Source organism: Pelodiscus sinensis, chromosome 24, assembly GCF_052426305.1.
Source record: "Pelodiscus sinensis isolate ZL-2025 chromosome 24, ASM5242630v1, whole genome shotgun sequence".
Taxonomy (NCBI): Eukaryota; Metazoa; Chordata; order Testudines; family Trionychidae; genus Pelodiscus; species Pelodiscus sinensis.
Window position 1 is genome coordinate 24,641,772 of NC_143075.1, and position 20,135 is coordinate 24,661,906.

Here is a 20,135-nt window from a genome sequence, read left to right on the forward strand (position 1 = left end):
TCACGTCCATGCCTCTCAGCCTGACAAATGGGGACACAGTCCCGAGCCGCAGCTGCACAGCAAACACTGGCCAGCGTCTGGCTGAGCAGCTTACCTTCGGCTGGAGGGTTAAAGAACAGAGTCCTGGCAGGAAACTCTGGGCGGGAGGCAGCGTCCAGCTCCGGGGAGCCCCAGGGCCCGAGTGGGAGAGCCGCGGGGATGCTCAAAGGCGGCTCCTTGCCTCCCTCCAGGGACGCGGCGAGAGCCGCAGAAGCAGCCCGTAAACCGGTTCACGTTGCAAACAGGATTTTGCCTCCCTAACTGACGCCAGAGGAACGTGCCATGAACTTCAGCGGGGCCAGGACAGCGGTTGTGGTGGTGCTGGGCCGAGCCCTCCCGGCTAGACGCTGTTAGGACAGCACAGAAGGGTCATGATGCCAATGAATGGGAACACCAGGCCTATTCGCGCGCTCCAAGAGCAAGCTGGGAGCTGCGCATGCGCAGCGGCTGACGTGCCCCGCCAGCCTGGTGTTTACCCAGAAGCCTTTGCAAGCAGCTTGGGGACACTCCTCTCAAAGGGAGCACTTGGCTGCACACAGCCACAGCAGAGAGCCCCTCTGCAGCCCCCGCCCAGAGAAGGAGAAAGTGAGGAGGGAGAAGCAGCGGAGAGGGGCCGGGGAGGGGCGGTTGGGAGCCGGGTGTTAACGTGACCCTTGCAAACACAAGGAAAGAAGCAGGAAAGCGATTGTGTCTGGGCTGAGGAGACAAGCGAGATGCTCGCTCAGTCCCCCCGCAGGCCCCCTGGGCTGGGTCGCAGGGGATGCAAATCTCTTAACCATGCTGAATTGTTAACTGCTCCCAAAGCCTTTCGTACCACGGCTGCAGGCCGAGAAGAGCTTAAGCTGCTGGATGCACGAACTTCCTCAATAAATATCCTGCAATGTACCCCGCCCCTGCTGAAAACCCAGCGGAGAAAGCCACTTCCACAGCTCCTTCCAGCAGCCTTCGGGGCCTGTTAATCGCTTGGGATGCATCAGCCCAATCGAAGGGGTTGACAAATAAAGCTCAGGCAAGCAGCGTGCTCCACCTCTGCGGGCTGGGTGCTGGGCAGGCTGCCGGCCCATCTGATAGTACTTCACGCTGCAGGCAGGCTTGTGTGCTTGTGCTCTGCTGCTGGAAAGGGGCCCAGACCTCCTCTCGCCGCTGGGAATGTGCAAAAACCTGCCAGCCACATGTAGAGGCTAGTGCTCTGAGCCAGGCTGCTCAGAGGTGGGACACGGCTAAGGAGGGATCTTGGGGGGAAGAGGGAGGGGTCCCTACACGACAGGCCGGCTGGGAACCCAAGACCCTTTCACGGGGCCATAAGCCAGCAAGAACCTCACCTTTCCCTCTCCCCCCTGCAGCGGGGCCCAGCCAATGGGGAAGGAGCCAAGGCTGAGGGAGCCACCTGACAAGTTCTCTCTCCAGATCCGCCCCTGGACAGGGACAGCTGCTCTGCCCAGCTCCCTCAGGGGTGGGCTTCAGCAGACAGGCCTGGGAGCTCCCACGGTCACAGCCCCACAGCCCTGCATGGGGCATCACTCAGCACCACGTCAGGCCTGTTCCTAGGGCAAACAATAGCCACAGCAAAGGCCTGCTAGCCTCCCCCAAGTCCTCTCTGCCCTGCATTGTGCCGGGGCTCTGCCCTCATGCAGGAGAGACGTGATCCTGTCCCCCACATTCTCCACAGGACCCCGTCACACCTGCGACAGGGACACCAGGCAGAGGCCCCAAGGACATCTCAGCCTGACACACGCAATCTCCCGCCCATGGGGGCACCCTCCACACGGGGGTCAGATCCAACTGACCACAGCTATGGACCTCCTCCCCTTCTCCTCCAGCCCCTCCACCTTCAACTTCACCTTCTCACATCCCCCTGCACAGGGGGCCACACCTCTGTCTCCATCTTCGCCACTGCACTCTGTACCCTTCCCTGCCAACCCCTACCACACCGCACCTCACGCCCTGGCCCCTTTTCTTGCCAGTTTAGAGACAGCTGGTATCTAGGGCCTTACCCTGCCCACAGGCTGCCCGTGGGGATAGGGCATCGTGGGTCTCTGCTGCGGCTCGTTATTAGCCTTGCAAACCACACGGTCTCCGTGCGTGGCCCGCCTCCCGCCTCTTCCTTCTGTTCCCAGGAGCTGTGGGAATCCCAAGCTGGGCCGTCTGGCCTGGCACCTTCCTCCAACGCTTCCAGCTCTAGCCCCTCCAGTGCCTGTGACCGGTCCTGCCATGCCATCTCTGCCAGCGTGGCACCCGGGGGATCAGCGCCCCACTGCTCTCGTGCAGCTCGTGAGCCAGCTGCCGCCAGAAGACTGGATTGCAGGCCACAGCGTGATTGATAAGCACCGGGCACACAGAGCCCTTCACACAGTGGACACAGCTAGAGGCCTCCCCAAATCCTGCCGCCAAGAAAACAAAGGGAAGATCCAGCCAGGCCTCTCTGGTTCCCTTCCCCCTCCTCCAGCTACTCTCATGCTCTATCACTTTCAAATTCCTTTCTCTGCTCTGCCCAGCCAGAGGGGGCGGAGTCTACGGCTGCCACGCCATGTCGCCTGGGCACCTAACTGGTATCCGGGCCCGGCCTGAGCCCGGTCACAGCGCCGAGGCACCAGCAGTCCTGGCTGGCGAGAACGGCCTGAAGCAGCCCTGACAGCGGAAAATGCAGTTCCGTCAAAACCAAAACATTGCGCAGGAGTCTGTCGCTGCAGACGAGTCACAAGGAACTCTTCCTCCTTCCCATGCAAAGGCCAAAGCTTCTCATTTTGTTCAGGCAAAACCAGCCGGGTTTGACTGTCACCGGACTTCATTTATATTTCACTACACTTCACCCGGTTTATAATTCTCGGATGATAACGATGGGTGATCATTTGTTGCCGAGTGTGATCGTCCTCCATGGGAGCTGTGGACCCCCAGCTGGCTGATCAGGCTGATCCTTGAACCACAGGTTCTATTCCAGTGAGGACAGATGTCTCCAGGTACAGCAGGAGGCTGTTGGCCATGACTAGAAGCCAGTCTCCCTTCCTTCTGCGCCTCTTCTTCTCTTCAGCATGCTGGCAGGCAAGTTCAAAATACAGGGGCCAATGCGTAGGACTTGTCTCCATTTTGAGTGATTCTGGGCGACTGTCTCCCAAGTGTCATCTTCAATGTTTCACTTCTCTAAGTTATCCTTTAGCAAGTCCTTATAACACTGCTGTTGGCCTCCCACGTTACTGTGTCCTTCTTTCAGCTGAGAAAATAGGACCTGTTGTGGAAGGCGATGGCCTGGCATCCGAACAGTATGACCAGGCCAGTGAAGTTGCTGACGAATGATCACTGCCTCAATACTGGCGGTCTTTGCCTCTTCCAGGTCACTGTTGTCAGTGTGCCTGTCTTCCCATTGGATCTTCAAGATCTTGCAAAGGCAGCATTGGTGATATCTCTCAAGGACTTTCAAGTGATGTCTGTGGGTTGTCCAGGTTTCAGACCCCTACAATAGCATTGGGAGAATGACAGCTTGATAGGGGTTGGTGTCTGTTCGAACGTCATGATCTTCAAAAACCCTGTGCTGTAAAGGAGCAAAGGCTGCACTGGTACAGCTCAGACGATGCTGGATTTCTACATCAATATCTGCTTTGGATGAAAGATAACTTCCAAGGCAGAGAAAATGATGGACATTCTCCAGTGCCTCTCCATTGACTTTAACAGATGGGGCGCAGGATACCTCCTTTGGAGAGGGTGATGGAGCACTTTGGTCTTCTTGGTATTGAGGGTGAGACCAAGACATGCACGAGCATCAGCAAACACATTCAAGGTGCCTGAAGATCTCTCTCAGAGTGGGCAAACGCCGTATTGTCATCAGCAGACTGAAGTTCCACAACAGATGGGGAGGAAATCTTACAGCTGTCAGCCTGCTCAGCCTACACCGCTTCCCATCCATTCTGTAGACGATTTCAACGCCTGCTGGGAGTTTCCCAGCAAGTAGGTCACCAATGATGGCAAACGTGGTTGGGGTGATAATACAGCCCTGTGACTCCTGTTCACTCCGGGAGCCAGTGCTGCTCAGAACAGTCGCTTGCACGTTGTCATGAAGCAATTTTATGACGCTGGTATATTTATCAGGAGATCCAACCTTCGAAAGTGCAGTCCAAAGGGCCTGGCGATTCACTGGCTCTAAGACTTTAGTTATCGATAAAAGCCATGGACAGTGGTCAGTTTTGCTCCCAACACTTCTCTTACAGCTGCCATGCAAAGAAGATCATATCCACAGTTACACGACTTGGTCGGAGGACACTCTCCGGTAGAATTACTTCTGCCAGGGGCAGAAAATGGGTTGCAAGGACCCGGGCCAGAACTTTGCCTGCAACAGCAAGGAGAGAGATCCCATGGAAGCTTCCACAGTCCACTTCATCCCCTTCCTGAAAGAGGGTAACAACCTGGGTCTCTCCTTTATCCAGATTTTAAAGCTAAGCAGGCAGAATTAACTCTGGCCCACTGTCTGTAAAGATTTCAGCAGGGACCCCATCTGGACCTGCTGCCTTGTTGTTCTTCATCTGCGTGCTGGCACTGCACACCTCATACAGATTAGGAGGGTCTCCGAGCTCATCTCTAGGGGATTTGCTCAAGAACTTCATCTGCAACCATGGAGTTACAATTAAGAAGATCTTCAAAATGTTCTTCCAGTGAAAAGTAATGGCTTCATGCGGAGCGAAGGGGGTTCATGCCATGACAAGCGGTCACATAAACAGCCTTCAGAGCACTAAAGAGCTCACGTGCATTATGGGTGTCCATGAAATGTTGGAGCTCTTGTGCTCTCAGTCCCCCATTTGTCCATGGTTTTACGCTGGACTTCTGTCCTCGCCTTAGCAGGGGCTTCTCTCGGTCTTGCAATGCAGATCATTCTGCCAAGCACGAAATGCCGTTCTCTTCTCATTGATGAGCTGCTGGATTTCAACATCGTCCTCATCAAACCAGGCCTGATGCTGTCTGGTGCGGCAGCCAATGGTTTCCACACAGGCGCTGATAACTGCTGCTTTCAGCTGGCTCCAATGTTCCTCAGTTTCTTCCGGAAACTCTGATGCAGCTTTTCTTCTAAGACTGCTTGGAAGCGGTCACACCTAACGGGGTCCTCCAGGTCTTGAACCGTCAGCGCCTCAGCTGCTTCTTCTGCAGCCCCCACTGGGGGGGGATGATCTTCATGTTCATGGTGGATGGACTGAGGCAACGACCCATCCAGCAGCACTCGTCACTGCTCTCGTGAGAAGCACGTCACTGAGATCTCGAGAACGAACAAGGACGTGGTCGAAACGATGCCGGTGCTTGGAACGTGGCATCTCCAAGATGTTTTGAACGTAAGAATGGCCACACTGGATCAGGCCAAAGGTCCATCCAGCCCAGTGTCCTGTCTGCCCACAGTGGCCAACAACAGATGCCCCAGAGGGAGGAATCACAACAGGTAATCTTCCAGAGAAACAGAGGCTAGGGACACCATTCTTACCCATTCTGGCTAATAGCCATTGATGGACCTAACCTCCATGAATCTATCTAGCTCTTTTTTGAACCCTGTTAAAGTTCTAGCCTTCACTGCATCCTCTGGCAAGGAGTTCCACAGGTTCACCGTGTGCGGAGTGAAAAAAAAAACTTCCTTTTGTTTGCTTTAAACCTGCTGTCTATTCATTTCATTTGGTGACCCCTAGTTCTTATATTGTGGAAATAAGTAAATAACTTTTCCTTATTCACTTTTTCCATACCAGTCATGATTTTATAGACCTCTATCATATTCCCCCCCCCCCCCCCCGACAGTCCTCTTTTCTAAGCTGAAAAGTCCAAGTCTTTTTCATCTCTCTTCATATGGGACCTGTTCCAAACCCCTAATCAATTTTGTTGCCCTTTTCTGAACCTTTTCCAAAGCCAATAGATCTTTTTTGAGATGAGGTGACCACATCTGTATGCAGTATTCAAGATGTGGGTGTACCATCGTTTTATTTAGAAGCAATAAGATATTCTCTGTCTTATTCTCTATCCCTTTTTTAATGACTCCTAACATTCTATTTGCTTTTTTGACTGCCACTGCTCACTGCGTGGATGTTTTCAGAGAACTAGCCACAATGACTCCAAGATCTTTCTCTTGCGTAGTTGTAGCTAAATTAGCCCCCATCATATTGTATGTACAGTTGGGATTATTTTTTCCAATGTGCATTACTTTACAATTATCAACATTAAATTTCATTTGCCATTTTGTTGCCCAATCACTTAGTTACTCGTCCTGTTGTCGAAAAAGGGTGTTTGTGATGCTAAGTTCATGTTCATCTCACTTAGTCAGGAGCAGGATTCCATCTGAGCAGCTTTTGCCAACTCCTTCTTTCCTGATTATTCCTTTCCACAGGTCTGAGTCTCCTCCAACACGTACATTGAAATCCCCCAGAACGATCTGATCTTCCTTAGGGGTCACCAATAAAAAGGTTTCCTGCTGAGAGTAGAAACCTTCCTTTACATCCTCATTGGTGTCCAATATAATTCTGTAGTATAATTAATAACCCATAGACTGTATTACTCAAATATATTTGTACAACCCGCAAGTCAGCTTAAAGGAAATCAAGTTGAAATGAAGCATTCTGATGGCTCTCAACACATTTTTTTTATTTTAATTTCATGGGAAATTCTGAGTTTTTGCTCCAATTCAAATTGAAGGTTGATCCATGTTCAGCCTGGCCCCTGCACTGGGGCACGTGGGGCTAGGATGGCCCAGCACATCGCCTGTCCGGGGCTGCTCCAGGGGCCGCCTTTCATGTTCAAAGACAGTAGCTGATCACACAGCGGCCTGGTCTGATCCCAGGCCACTGCAGCCCTTTGGTCATGGCAGAGATTCCGGGAGTTTAAGGCCTGCCTATTGTCTCTTGCCTTCCCTTGCCAATCCCTGGGCCATATCTATAATTGATCTCGGAGCAACTCTGTCCCAGCCAATTGCCAAGATGCTATCAGGGCTGCACTAGGGTTTATACTCCGCTTGGACAGGGGACAGCTCTGCTGGCTGGAATGAAATGTTTCAATAACACTGAAGCCAATCCCAGCCCCCGGCTCTGCCGGGTTTTTCACTCCTTTGCACAGGCTCTCGCGCTCTCTGCCTCGCCATCCACCCTGCTCCCGGCGCTGGGAGTTCCCTTGCCAGCGTCTCACACAGCAGCAAAACTTCCCTGCCTGCACCCTGGCCTGGCTCTCAGCTGCCTCCTGTTAGCGCCCCAGCTACGGCCACACATCCCCAAGGCTGCAGGGAGACAAGAATCCTTCTATCGCACCAACCGTCCACCCCAAGGGGCAGGCCGACCCAGCTCCGCGCACAGCGAGGGAGGCCCACCTGCGGGCGAGGGCAGCGTCTGCAGAGGGAGGGAAAAGCTTCGTCTCTCCAGCTGCCCAGACAGGCTCACAGAGCTGCTGTGCACCAGCCCCTCTGCCCTGCAGAACCTTGGTGCGGGCCTCCCCAGTGTAAATGGGCACCTGGCAGCTGCCGGGCCCCCAGGCTCCCTTCTGCAGGGACAGCCCCGGCCTTGCCGCCCACCCGCATGGGGAGCAGAGGAGTGGGCAGAGCTGGGAGGAGGCTCTGCAGCACTACAACGGCCCACAGATGCCTGCCCTAGCCTGCAGCAGCACTGAGGGGACAGGATTTCCTCTCCTCTGGCTTAGGCAGGGCTGAATTCCCCTCACCGTCCCTTTCTAACAGGAGTATTGGGGTCCAGCCCCCGGCCCCTCCGACCCAGCCCTGGGACCCGTTGCTTTCCTAGTGACTGGGAGGGCGAGTCAGGTCATGCACTCAGGGGCCCCAGCGACCATCTAGCCCAGCGGGACCCAGCCAGTCGACCGGGATCTACTGGTGGATCCTGGAGCCTCTGACAGGGTATGTCTACACTAGAAAGTTAGTTCGAACTAACGGACGTTAGTTCGAACTAACTTTCCTATGCGCTACACTAGCGCTCCGCTAGTTCGAATTTGAATCGAACTAGCGGAGCGCTTAGTTCGAACTAGGTAAACCTCATTTTACGAGGACTAACGCCTAGTTCGAACTAGCTAGTTCGAACTAAGGGCTGTGTAGCCCTTTAGTTCGAACTAGTGGGAGGCTAACCCTTCCCAGGTTTCCCTGGTGGCCACTCTGGCCAACACCAGGGAAACTCTATGCCCCCCTCCCGGCCCCGGACCCCTTAAAGGGGCACGGGCTGGCTACGGTGCCCGTGCCAGGTGCAAGCCTGCCAGCACCCAGCTAGCAGACCCTGCACCTGGCACGGCACAGAGCCACCCACCCGATGCCCCCCAGCCCACCCCCTCTTGCCGGGACCAGGCTGGCGGCTCCCGGGAGCTTGCCCTGGACCGCAAGAGGCGGGCACCTTCCTGGGCTAGTGCGGACATCGTGGACCTCGTCCACGATCTCCGCACTAGGCACAGGAAAGTGGCCGTCTAGGGCAGGAGAGCTGCCAGCCTGGCCACCCAGGACCAGGTGTGCATGAAAATCAAGGGGGTCCACTGAGACCCCCGACACTGAGCCCTGAGCTTACAATGGCCGTCCTGGGTCAGACCAAAGGTCCATCTAGCCCAGTAGCCTGTCTGCCCACAGCGGCCAACCCTAGGGACCCTGGAGGGGATGGACCGAAGACAATGACCAAGCCATTTGTCTCGTGCCATCCCTCTCCAGCCTTCCACAAACTTTGGGCAGGGACACCACTCCTACCCTCTGGCTAATAGGACTCCATGGACCCAACCTCCATGACTTGATCTCACTTCCCTTTAAACTCTGTTCTAGTTGTAGCCTTCACAGCCTCCTGCAGCAAGGAGTTCCACAGGTTAACTATTTGCTTTGTCAACAACAACAACTTTCTCTTACTAGTTTCAAGCCTGCTACCCATTCCTTTCCTTTGGTGTCCTCTAGTCCTTCTTTATGGGAACTCATGAAGAACTTTTCTGAATGCACCCTCTCCACCCAACCCCTGCTTTTACAGACCTCTATCCTGTCCCCCCTCCGTCTCCTCTTTTCTAAGCTGAACAGTCCCAGTCTCTGTAGCCTCTCTTCATCTGGGACCTGTTCCCAACCCCTGATCATGTTAGTTGCCCTCCCCTCTCCCAGCCTTTCTCTTCCCCTCTCCCACCTCCTTTTCCCAGTCTCCCCCAGTTTTTTTCAATAAAGACAGAGTCAATGTTGGAAGAAACGTTATCTTTATTTTGTACATCAAGAAGAAGGGGGGCTAGGGAAGGGCAAGTGGAAGGAGGTGAGGGAGGAATGGGGTACGAGCCCCCGATGGGGAGGACTGGGCTGGCTCTGCGGGCTTCTGGGGGTGGAAGCTCTCCTGCAGCCCCCCAATTACTCCCTCTCCCCAGATGGCAGCCTGCGGCAAGTGCAGCCGGGCTGATGGCCGAGTGGTGTGATGTGCCCAGTGTGGGCACTCAGGGCACTCCAAGCCAGAACTTCTTTGCAAGCGGGGCACCCCTTAGAACTGTGTGTCCGGGGTGGGGGTTGGGACCCTTTAAGCGCAGCCCTCGGCTAGCCTGAGACAGTATCTCCATGCTCTAAGTCCTCCTTTTATGCCCTGCCGGCACTGCTTCCGGCCATCCTTAAGCCCTGTTCAGAGTCCACTTAATGTGGACTTACTAGTTCGAACTAGCAAAACGCTAGTTCGAACTAGTTTTTAGTTCTAGATGCGTTAGTTCGAACTAGCTTAGTTCGAATTAACTAATTCGAACTAAGTTAGTTCGAACTAGCGCTGTAGTGTAGACGTACCCCCAGGGACCCTGACTGGTTTGGCCAAAAGGCGTTCAATGCCGGGCCCCTCCCCCACTGCGGCTCATCTCCTGCCCTTTGCCTTGAAGCTGCCCCTCCCCCTGGGAAGCCTCCCTGTGCAGGGCAGGGGAGGGAGAGAAAGGAGCTGATATCAAGGTGCCCCCTCCCGCTCTGTATCCTCTCTCCACAGAGGGGGCACAACAGGACTGGGGATGGAGTGGTGAGCCCTCCTTAGCCCCACCACCCAGGAGCCAGCAGCAGTGCCCAGCTGGAGCCCAAACTCCTACCCCACTCATGAACCCCCTCCTGCACCCCAAACCCCTGCTCTAGCCCCGCGCACCCCTGCATCCAAACGCCATCCCAGAGCCTGCACCTGGAGCCCACATCCCAAACTCCTACCCCACTCATGAACCCCCTCCTGCACCCCAAACCTCTGCCCCAGCCCCGAGCACCCCTGCATCCAAACACCATCCCAGAGCCTGCACCTGGAGCCCCCCTACATCCCAAACTCCTACCCCACTCATGAACCCCCTCCTGCATCCCAAACCTCTGCCCCAGCCCCGCGCACCCCTGCATCCAAACACCATCCCAGAGCCTGCGCCTGGAGCCCCCCTACATCCCAACTGCCTGCCCCCGAGCAGCTTAGGGCCCCTCGCGCACTCCCGATCCCTTAATCCTGCATTTCTCAAACTGTGGGTCTCGACCCCCCGGGGCGCACGAGCAACTTAGCGGTGGAGGTCGCAGTATCGCAAAGTTTGAGAACCCCATCTTAATCAAAGACCAGATCCTGCACCCAACCCTCTGCCCCAGCCTGATGACAGTGAGTGAGGACGGGCAAGGATGGAGTGAGCGGGGGCGGAGCCTCGGAGAAGGGGCGGGAAGGAGGCGGGGCCAGGGGATTTATATTTGAGGTAGATCTTGGATTGCACTGACATTCAAACAGTGATCTTGTGCTCAAAAAGGCTGGAGACCCCTGCTCTAGTCTGACTTCTCTATCACGCAAGCCAGAGACCTGCCTCAAAGTCCCTCCTAGAGCGGAGAAAAGCATCCAGCCTTCACCGGAAATGGTCAGTGAATGGAAAACCCACCCCAGCCAGGGCTCCCTCTTCTTTCCACCTCTGAGCAGAATTCATTTCCTTACGTGCACCACGGTGGAGGGGTGTGCGACACGGAGGTAACGTGCGACACGTCCCCTTCACACTGGTGCACTAACACAGTTCAGGTGGTGGGAAAGGGCCAAGGGGCCGGGGAAGAAGGGAGACGTGTCAGGGCTCTGGCTGGGGGTGCAGGCTAGGGATGGAACAGTGGGGTTGATTACAGGTTAATGCTACAGACTACATGTATTTCCCTCCCCCAACTCCGGCCAGTACATTTTATGCAGGCTGGCCAGCAGCCTGGCTCCGTCCTGGCTCCTGCCAGGTGTGGGACCTACTCCTGCTGCGGCTCTGCATTTAAAGTGTATTAGGAACCACGTGGGCAGGTCGCTGGCTCAGTTCTGGCTCTCACTGGGTCCAGGAGCTCAAACACCCTCCACCTTAGACAGGAGCTGCTGCCACCCTGCGCTGCTGCCTCTTTATCGGAGGCAGCACTCCTGGGCGACAGGCAGCCGGACCAGAAGGGGAGCGGGTTCTTAAACTGGCTCCCCTTGTGGATCAGCTCCCGCTTGGCACCCTGCACTGCTGCCTCTGAAACACTGGCTGCCGGCCCTGCCCCGGGGAGTAGAGAAGAGTCGACTAACCGATAAAAGTTCATGAGGTTACTCGATATTTAACATCCCCCGTGCAGGCTCTGGGGTGGGCCTGGGGAGGAGGGGTTTGGAGTGCAGGAGGGGGACTCCAGGTTTGGGGAGGGGGTCAGGACTGGGGGCTGGAGACCAGGAGGGGTACCGGTTCTGGGCTGGGTGTTGAGATAAAGGAGGGCATCCTCGGGGTTTGATTTAGCCCGTCTTAATTACATCTTCTAACGGATTGCGGCAGCGTCGCTCTTCCCCAGAGTGCAGACCCGGTCTGAGTCTATTACATCGGACTGTCGCCTTTCCCCCATGGCCGGGCTGCAGGGAGACTGGGTAGGCTGGTGGAAACAGACAAGGGAGCTCACAGAGGTGACCGTCCCTCCTTCCACCAGGTCACCGAAGCACTCGGCTGGCGTCTGGCGCGGTACGACTCTGCACTAGGGGATTTCTGCGCTGAGGACCCGGGTGTAGAATGTTCCCATTAACACAGATGATTGAATCCAGACATGCCCACCGTGATTAACCAGGGAACCAGCCCTCAGATCTTTGGGCTCTTCCATGATCACGCTGACAGAGAAGAGAACACCCAAGACTCGCCCGTCCAGCCAGAGCCCTCAGCAAACCCCAGCGCAAGTCATGCAGCCCCTCTCCAGTGTCCCGCGGATGGCACGAGGGCTGAGCAGGGAGTTCTCGGGGGTGCCGTCGGACAGCGAGGGGGACAGTTCTCCCTGCTGAGCACTGAGGGCCCTTGCAGGAGGCTGGTCCTGGTGATCTCTCTCTGGTTCGGCCTTTCTGCAGGGGTTGTGATTCCCTAAGATGTCTCCATGCAACTGCAAGTGAAACTTTCTCTCCAGAAGCAGCAGCTGTGATGGGAGCTGGCTCCAAAGGGGAGTGGGCCTGAAGGGTCACTCCCCTGCTGCTTTCCCCTCCCCCCCAGCCAGGGACCACAGGCAGCCACTCCCAGCAGGGTCTCTGACTCACTGTCCCATCTCAGGCTAAAACAATCCTGATTCAGACCCTGGGGGGACTCTGCTGACCCACCCTTTTCTGATTGGCCAGTGCAATCCAGCTGCATGCAGAGCCTGCTGGCATCCTTGGGCTGCGGGACCCCCAGGTCTGCAATCAGCCCATCGGGGTGAGCCTTCTGCTTGGCATGGTCCTGGGTGAAGAGCAGCCCAGGCAGCCCCACACTGCCCCCCCGGCCGCTTGGAGCACTGCTGATGGAGCACACCACGTCTGTATGTGCATGGCTCAGGGACACAAGGGTGGGTCAGCGCCCGCACAGCCATGCAGCCCTTTCCTGAGCTCCGCACAGTGGGTCAGAGCTCCCCCCACAGGGAGGGGGCTCAGCGGATCGGCTGGTGAATGGGGGGGCAGGCTCTCGTTCCCTTGCAATGGAGGAGCAGAAGCAACAACAGCTGCCTGCTGTACTGGCTCCAGCCTCTACTCTGGTCCTCCCGCCGCCCCTCCCCACTCCCTGGAGGGCCTGTACTTGTGGGGTGAGCGAGTTCTCCAGTCAGGGGGGCAGGAAGTACTTAAGGGATCATGTGACCTGGATCGTGCTGAAGCTGCTGGCTGAAGGGTAAGGGGATCTGCCAGCCACATGGAAAAAGCTGGGTAAGTTACAGACACAGCCAGACAGGATCAACTTCTCTGCTGCTTTCCCAAATCCTCTGTTCCAAACTGAAAAGCCCCAGTCACTTTAACCTCTCCTCATATGGGCCCTGTTCCAAACCCCTGATCATTTTAGTTGCCCTTTTCCGAACCCTTTCCAAGGCCAAAATATCTTTTTTGAGGTGAGGAGATTCCCGGTGTTACACTCCGGTCATCCGAAGAAGTGGGCGGTGCCCACGAAAGCTCACGATCCCATCGACATGCTTTGTTAGTCTAGAAAGTGCTACCAGACCACTGGTTGGTTTTTCCCCCGGGGCAGGTGTGTGGGTGCACCACGTTTGTATGATTACATTTCAAACATATCAGAGGGGGAGCCGTGTTAGTCTGAATCTGCAAAAGCGGTGAGGAGTCCTGTGGCACCTTATAGACTAACTGAAGTGTAGGAGCATAAGCTTTCGTGGGCAAAGACCCACTTCGTCAGATGCACTGGGTCTTTGCCCACGAAAGCTTATGCTCCTACACTTCAGTTAGTCTATAAGGTGCCACAGGACTCCTCGTCGGTATTTCAAACATAGTTTAAGTAAGTGTTAATAGCTTAAGGTAAGCAAGAAAACGATTCTTTTAACAGAATTATTTGAGCGTTGCCGATATCTAAAACTGACCCTAATGATTTTTTTTTAAATCCTGTGTTACTAATTAATACATGATAAATTGTACTGCATTAAGGCCAGGTCTTTGCTAGCTGGTAGAGTTCTGGCTCATGAGTGGAAAGTAGCAAGTCCTAAGTGTGATGCTGGCTGTTTTGTAGAATAAAACCTTCTTTGCAAGATCTTTGAAACATGCACCTGTCTGTCAGAAAGGACGATGATACATGTACTCCAAGGTCTCAGAGGGGTAGCCGTGTTAGTCTGTAACTAAACAACTTAAACAACAATGGTCTACTCTGTTGTATCTTAGACTAACAAAAATCTATAAATAGTATCATGAGCTTTCATGGGCACAATCCACTTCAGCCATGGGTAGTGTTCATTTTCTTTTTATTGGATTTCATATGAAATAATCAGAAGCATTGCTCCTTGTTAATTACCCCTTGTTTTAATATATTTTCTTCCACACCTATGGACTATTTAAATGTATATTTATATCTATATCTATGGGTTTTGTTTGTACTTGTTTGCACATCCACACACAACCTCAATATTGGCGTTGCACATAAGAAATTTCAAGCTGCCCAAAAGAAAATTCCACCTGCCCAAGGATGGAAAGTCTTAGAGGGAACACTGGGCATGCATGGGCAGGCTTGCTCAGAAACCCAGGAGAGCACAAGAGCATGGGCCTGGACAGGCAGCGCAGGCTGTGAATAGGGACCAATGCAATGGGAGAGCCATGCTCCAGACCCACAGCTGGCGCTCTCAGACCTTACTGAAAGCCTGCAGAGTGGCTGGAAGGGACTGGAGTGCACTGCCCAGTGCAGGCACGAGCAGGCAAAGCTCTCCCTAGAAGAACAGGGGCAGTGCCGAGCTGCACACCCACCACGTGGCCCATCTGTTGATCTAGGCAGAGCCCTGCCCGAATGACAAAGTGCAGGTTAAAGCTACAACCTTAATTCCCCACCCTGAGCAATGCCCACAGAGCCCAGGTTCTCCAAGCTACCGCTGGTACCAGAGCAGAGCCTACAGATCTCATCCAAAGCCTCGCCATGAACCACGCCCTGGCAGGCCGGTGCTGGGAATGGCTAAAGCCAAAGGATATCTGGTGCACACAGGCTACGCTGCCACTGCCGAGCCACTTTGCCGGGGGGTCTGCTAACAGCATGTGAAGGGATCTCTGCCAGCCAACCTCCCTCTGCCTGCATCGTCTTGAGGCACCCCCAAGAGCCAGGGGCTGTTCCCCGTGTCCCAGCTCAGGCTCCCAGGCTAAGAACGCAAGGTCCTAACAAAAGGAAAGAGAAACGGTTACCTCTGCAGACGGTGCCATTCTCCACCGATTCGTAGCCAGCCTTGCACATGCACCGGCCAATGGGCACCAGCCACTCCCCATCCCCGTTGCAGTACAGCTTGATGGGGACGTCCACCTCCTCCGCGTTGGGAATGCACGAGCCCCTGGCCGCCACCAGCGAAGTGCTCTCGGCTCCTGAGAGTGTCTCCTGGAACACGGCCCCATTCTGGATCACACGGGGGCACTTGCGGTAGAAAACCCTGACAGCGATTAAGGACATGCAGCCCCCGTAGTCCTGGAACGCCAGATAGAATCCATTCTTGGAGACCGGGCCGAAGCTGCGCACCTCAGTATTGATCTTCATTACACGGCCCCCCAGGTCCACCTGGGAGAAGCTCTCGTCAGCCGCAATGGTGTCCACCTTTGCCCAAGGGTTCTCCATCCAGCTGGGAAAGGCCTTGGTGGCCGAGTCGAAGTCCGATTCGTAGTAGTAGAGATTGAAGGTCTCCTTGCAGGAGCCGGGAACATTCGGGATGCTGCTGCAGTCCCGGACGGAGAATTTCATCTCCACGTGGATGCGGTGAGCGCCCCTCCGCCGGATGTACTTGGTCCGCAGCCAGTTGTTCTGACTGGACTCAAAGACGTTGCACACCTGGTACGTCCGGATCGTGTTCATGTTCTCATCGTAGCCGCTCACCTCTTCCCACTGCAGATGGGACACAGAGAGTCACTGGGCTGCACTGCATTCACATGCACCGGCAGCAGCTTGGGCTGCTGTCCATACCGGGGAGAGGCACAGCTCTGCCTCCCCCTCCTCCCCTGACAGGCAAAGGCTCAGGCTGCCTGGGGGAGAGGAGAAGCTAGTCTCAATGCGGGGTCAGCTGCGTCGGTAAAACCCGCACTGCGCCAAGGTAAACTCTCCCTGCACCGTGCAGCCAACGCAGGGTCTAATGCCAGGGTTCCCTGCGCCAGGGCACTTACCTCCTCTAATGTGCCACACAGGCAGGTGCAGGGAGCGGCGGATGCAGCCGAGGAGGGACCTGAGGGGGGAGCAGCCACAAGGTACTTGGTGCCTTCAGGTATGCTGCCATGGCTGGGACAGGACAAAGGGCACAATTCTTCGGGTGCTTACTTGGCTTCCACTGCCCTTGGGGGGAGATATGGCCACTGACGGGCAGAGGAGACTCTGGAAGGGTCATAAAAGTCCCTGGGTGTGTTTAGCCCGGCCTGGGCTCTGGTAGAAGGCTCTCACCTCCTGCCTCGCTCCAGGGTCCCAGGGCAAAGGGCAGCTTGACATTTTAAAAAGGAAACGCCAAAGAAAACCATAAAGACCTTGGGGAATCCAGGCCCTCCTCCGAGCCGTCACTCGCAGCCGGGCAAAGGGAGTAACGGGGACTGAGATTTACCTTCGCACAGCCGGAAGAGGAGGCAACGGAGCTGAAATCCTGGCTCCATGGCAGGGAATTGACCTCAGTGTGTCTGTGCCTGACCAGCTCCTCTAGGACGGCGGCAGAGGTCTCCCAAGTGGGGTTTTCATCCTGCCCCCAGGCTCAGGCCGGAGTCGGATGGAGTTTGCCTAAGGAAGGGCCCCAGGATCGGTCTCCGAGCGACCCCATTTCTAGTGAAGTGTAGGGGGAGCCAAATGCCCTGACCTGCCTGGGACATGCACCCCAAGTGCTCAGGCCCTCCCTCGGGGCGACTCAGTACTTCCTCCCACAAGCTCCCAGGCTGCGAGTGAGCAGGGCCCCGCCTCCGCCCGGCGCGGCTCCTGGGGCCGAGATTCCTCGGGGATGCTCCCCTGGGAATGCACCGCTTGTCACCAGGAGGAGGAGATGCCACTGGAGAGTGACAGGCAGGACCCCTCTGCCTTTGCAGCTACTTCTAGGACCCCAGCTGCTCTTGCTATGGCTGCTCCCCGACTGGGTGGAGAAGCCAGACAGCTTCACTTGCCAGGCCCTGGGCTGCAGCGGGAGGTTCCATGTTCATGGACACAGCCTGGTGCAGCCTGGCTAACTGACATCACAGGCTGCACCCGACTTGCGACGCGATCGGTTCCAGAGACAGTGGCGCAAGTCGGGGGCGTCGGGACTCGAGTCTGCATTTACGACAGGAGTCGTGCGCCATCGCACGTGCAGGGGGGTTCCGCCCCTTCCGCACTTACAGAGAAGCTCGTAGCTCGGGGGCCTCCCGTACTCACATTTGGGAAACAAAAGAAACGAGCTGGGGAGCTGTTGGATGAAGCATTTGCTGAATCTCCCTCCCCCTGCAGCATTTCAGTGACTACTGAGAGTGGGCGACAGCTTCTGCTGATTTCAAAAGGGACCTAGCCCCTTGGGCGCTTCGGCCCGACTGGCGGCCAATGAGAATTTGGCTCTGAACCAAGCAGATGCTTTCTAAAATGTTTCTCCTTATACAAAAATTCAAATTCTCGACATTCAGGAACTTGAATGTGGGCGGGCGGGGGGGGGGGGGAGGAGACATTTTTGCAAACCCGTTTTGGTGACCTTGTTGAACAGTAACACCTAGTGCTGCCCATCGGCCCACTGCCCCCTAGCCCCTGCTCCCTGGAGCCCCGTGGAGGAAGGGCCCACGTCCCAAGAACGGAGAACTCACCCCAGAGGGAGGATGCACTGTCCAGCCCAGCTCGGCCGTCGCCGTGGTGGAGTCCATGAGTGTTTCTGCAGGGAGATTGCAAAAAAGAGCTGTCAAGGGGAGACAACTGGGAAGCAAACTCAGTGGGCAGCTCTGTGTGAGCTCTGCAGGGTCCGGACCCGCCCCGCCATCCACACACCCTGGGGGCCTCCGAGAGCCTTGGCAGGCAGAGCCGGGGTTCAGCCGGCTCTCACGAGGAGCTGGATCCAGCACTGACGAAAGTCACGGAGAGCCGGCCCGTTGCCCTCAGTGGGCCCTTGGCCCCAAGTCCAGGCCAGCCAATCTCCCTCAGGACCACGGGGCTGGGAGCCAGTCAGCTTCTTGCATGAGCTGATAGCGGCCGATCCAGAGGGGCAGACAACGGCCCCTCACACTCTGGTGGGCGAGGCAAGCTTGCGGTGCTGCCCCCGCCCCCGCTAGGGCAGCTGAGCCAGATGTGAGTGAGTGGCACTGGGCCTGGCACCGGGCTCACCGCCCTTTGTCATGGCAGAGGGGCGGTGGAGCCACATCTGTGGCCCAAGGCAGCTGCTTAGTCTACCTATGGCTAGAGTGGCCCCTGGGCCCCTCCCCGGTCTGCCTTGCTCCCATGTGCAGTTCTGCAATGTTACTTACGCTCCCCTCCCTGCTGCGGCCCAAGGCAGCCAGTCAACACTGGAGCGAACAGACAGGGTTTTACTCCATGTGGAGCGGCAAGGCTGCCTGATGCATTGCTCACTTGCACACTCTGCCACAGCTGAATGGCTCGGTCTGCACTGTCCCTTGCCAAGGGGCTCTGGCACGTTCCAGAGAAAACAGCCCGGCCAGTTCTCTGAATCCGGCTAGGAAACAGCACTGTTTTGCCCGGGTTAGAAATATCCACACTGGGCGGGACACGGGGGGACACTGCTGCAGCCCACTCAAGAGCCTCCCCGGAGGCTGCAGAAGGGGGGAGCCAGGACCCTGCAGACCCCTGCACCCCCTCCAGGCTCTGCCACACCGAACTGCGCTCACGTACGGCCAGCCCCATGCGCACGGCCTGTGGAGCTGCGAGGGTCGACGCGGGTCACTGGGCTTTCGCCAAAAGGGCAGGCTGGGTTTTTAACACTGAATCCCTTTGATTTTTGCTGCTCTTGCTGAGGAGGAGGCCAGGCTCAGGTGCACGTGGAGCCTTGTGAGATGGACCTGCCCAGCCTGCACACAGTGCCACGCGTGAGCCCCCGGCCAGGGCAGGGGCCGGGCTGGCGGATGTGCCAGGCACGCGGCTGCAGCGCTCCCGGCGGGGAGGAGCCTGAGGCTGCAATGGGGAGATGCCCCAGTGAGGAAGAGTGTGGGGCTCAGGCCCACGAGGCCAGCACAGGGGACCAGAGACCATGCTGCTGCCATTGGCTTCTGGAAGCCTTGCTGGAAGAGCATGCCACATGCCCTGTGCCTTGACTCTGCTGGTGCTCCGGGGCTGGGACACACCACAGGCAGTGCTCAGCACTCGTCAGCCACAGCTACTTGGCGGCTGAGGGAGGAACTGGGCGAGCGGCCAGCAGGCCAGGGGAGGAGGCAGACGGACAGAAGGAGAAGACAGAAGACAGTGGTGCCTCGGGGGAAGGGATGGAGTGCGGTAGGACCCCTCACAGAAAAGGAAAATCTGGCACGTGTCACATGCCTGACAGAATTTTATGCTTCAGGGTTTTGGGGGGTTTGGGGCCATTTCTCCTTAATACCCTTTGTAGGAGACAGCTAGCGATCCTACAGCTTCACGAGATACGCACAACCCTGGCACCAGAACTGAGCGCGTCCAGAGCGTACCCTGGCGACGGGGGTTCCCAGTGAGACAGAACTGACAAGGATTTCTTCTCTGGAAAAGTCCTCTGGTGAGCACTGACGGGTCGCAGGGTTTGTTCTTGGCCTGCCTGTTTCGCCTGAATCTTGTGACTTTGAGGGGAGCTCAACTTTCATGTTAAAATGAATTGGGAAAAATGTTTTAACCGTGTTATCTCTATACTACATCTCCTCCAACTTCAAAGCCCGCATGGAGGCCGGGTTGAGGGAGAGTCTGATGCTTCCTCCAAAGGCTGCATCGTAACTAGCGAGCAGCCTTCTTGGAACCAGCTGCCCAAACGAGACTTGTTTGCAGAAAACTCTATAATTGCCTGAAAACGGGTGTGGGGGGAAAATGCCCCCCAATCCTCTCGCGAGCCCCCGACAGTCCCATGTGACAGCGCATGGCGGAAAGTCCATGTCTAAGGATGCACTGAGGTTTGCAGCTATGGAAGGGATTAGACCAGAGGCAGGCCAGCTATCCAACCCGCTGGCCACCCTGCCGGCACCCTCAGGCACAGAGCAGCCACCCGCTTAAGAGAAGCGCCAGGCTCCACACTGTGGCTCTCGGCTCCAGCTGCTGGGGGGAAGCAGCCAATGGGAGTTGAGAGATTTTGCTGGGCGGCAGGGCAGCGTGCAAAGCCTTCCTCA

The 20,135-nt window shown here is 56.3% G+C and overlaps 1 protein-coding gene across 3 annotated transcripts in view; it reads right to left on the reverse strand.

The window, feature by feature from the left end:
- The window catches only part of EPHB2 (EPH receptor B2), a 269,656-nt gene that overhangs the window by 163,724 nt on the left and 85,797 nt on the right, over positions 1–20,135 (reverse strand). For all 3 annotated transcript variants that reach the window (XM_075906629.2, XM_075906628.2, XM_075906630.2), the window contains exons 2-3: positions 17,655–17,719; positions 15,063–15,747 (exon numbers count right to left, since the gene is read on the reverse strand). In XM_075906629.2, the coding sequence (XP_075762744.1) occupies positions 15,063–15,747; positions 17,655–17,719 (750 nt within the window). The remainder of the gene's footprint in view (positions 1–15,062; positions 15,748–17,654; positions 17,720–20,135) is intronic.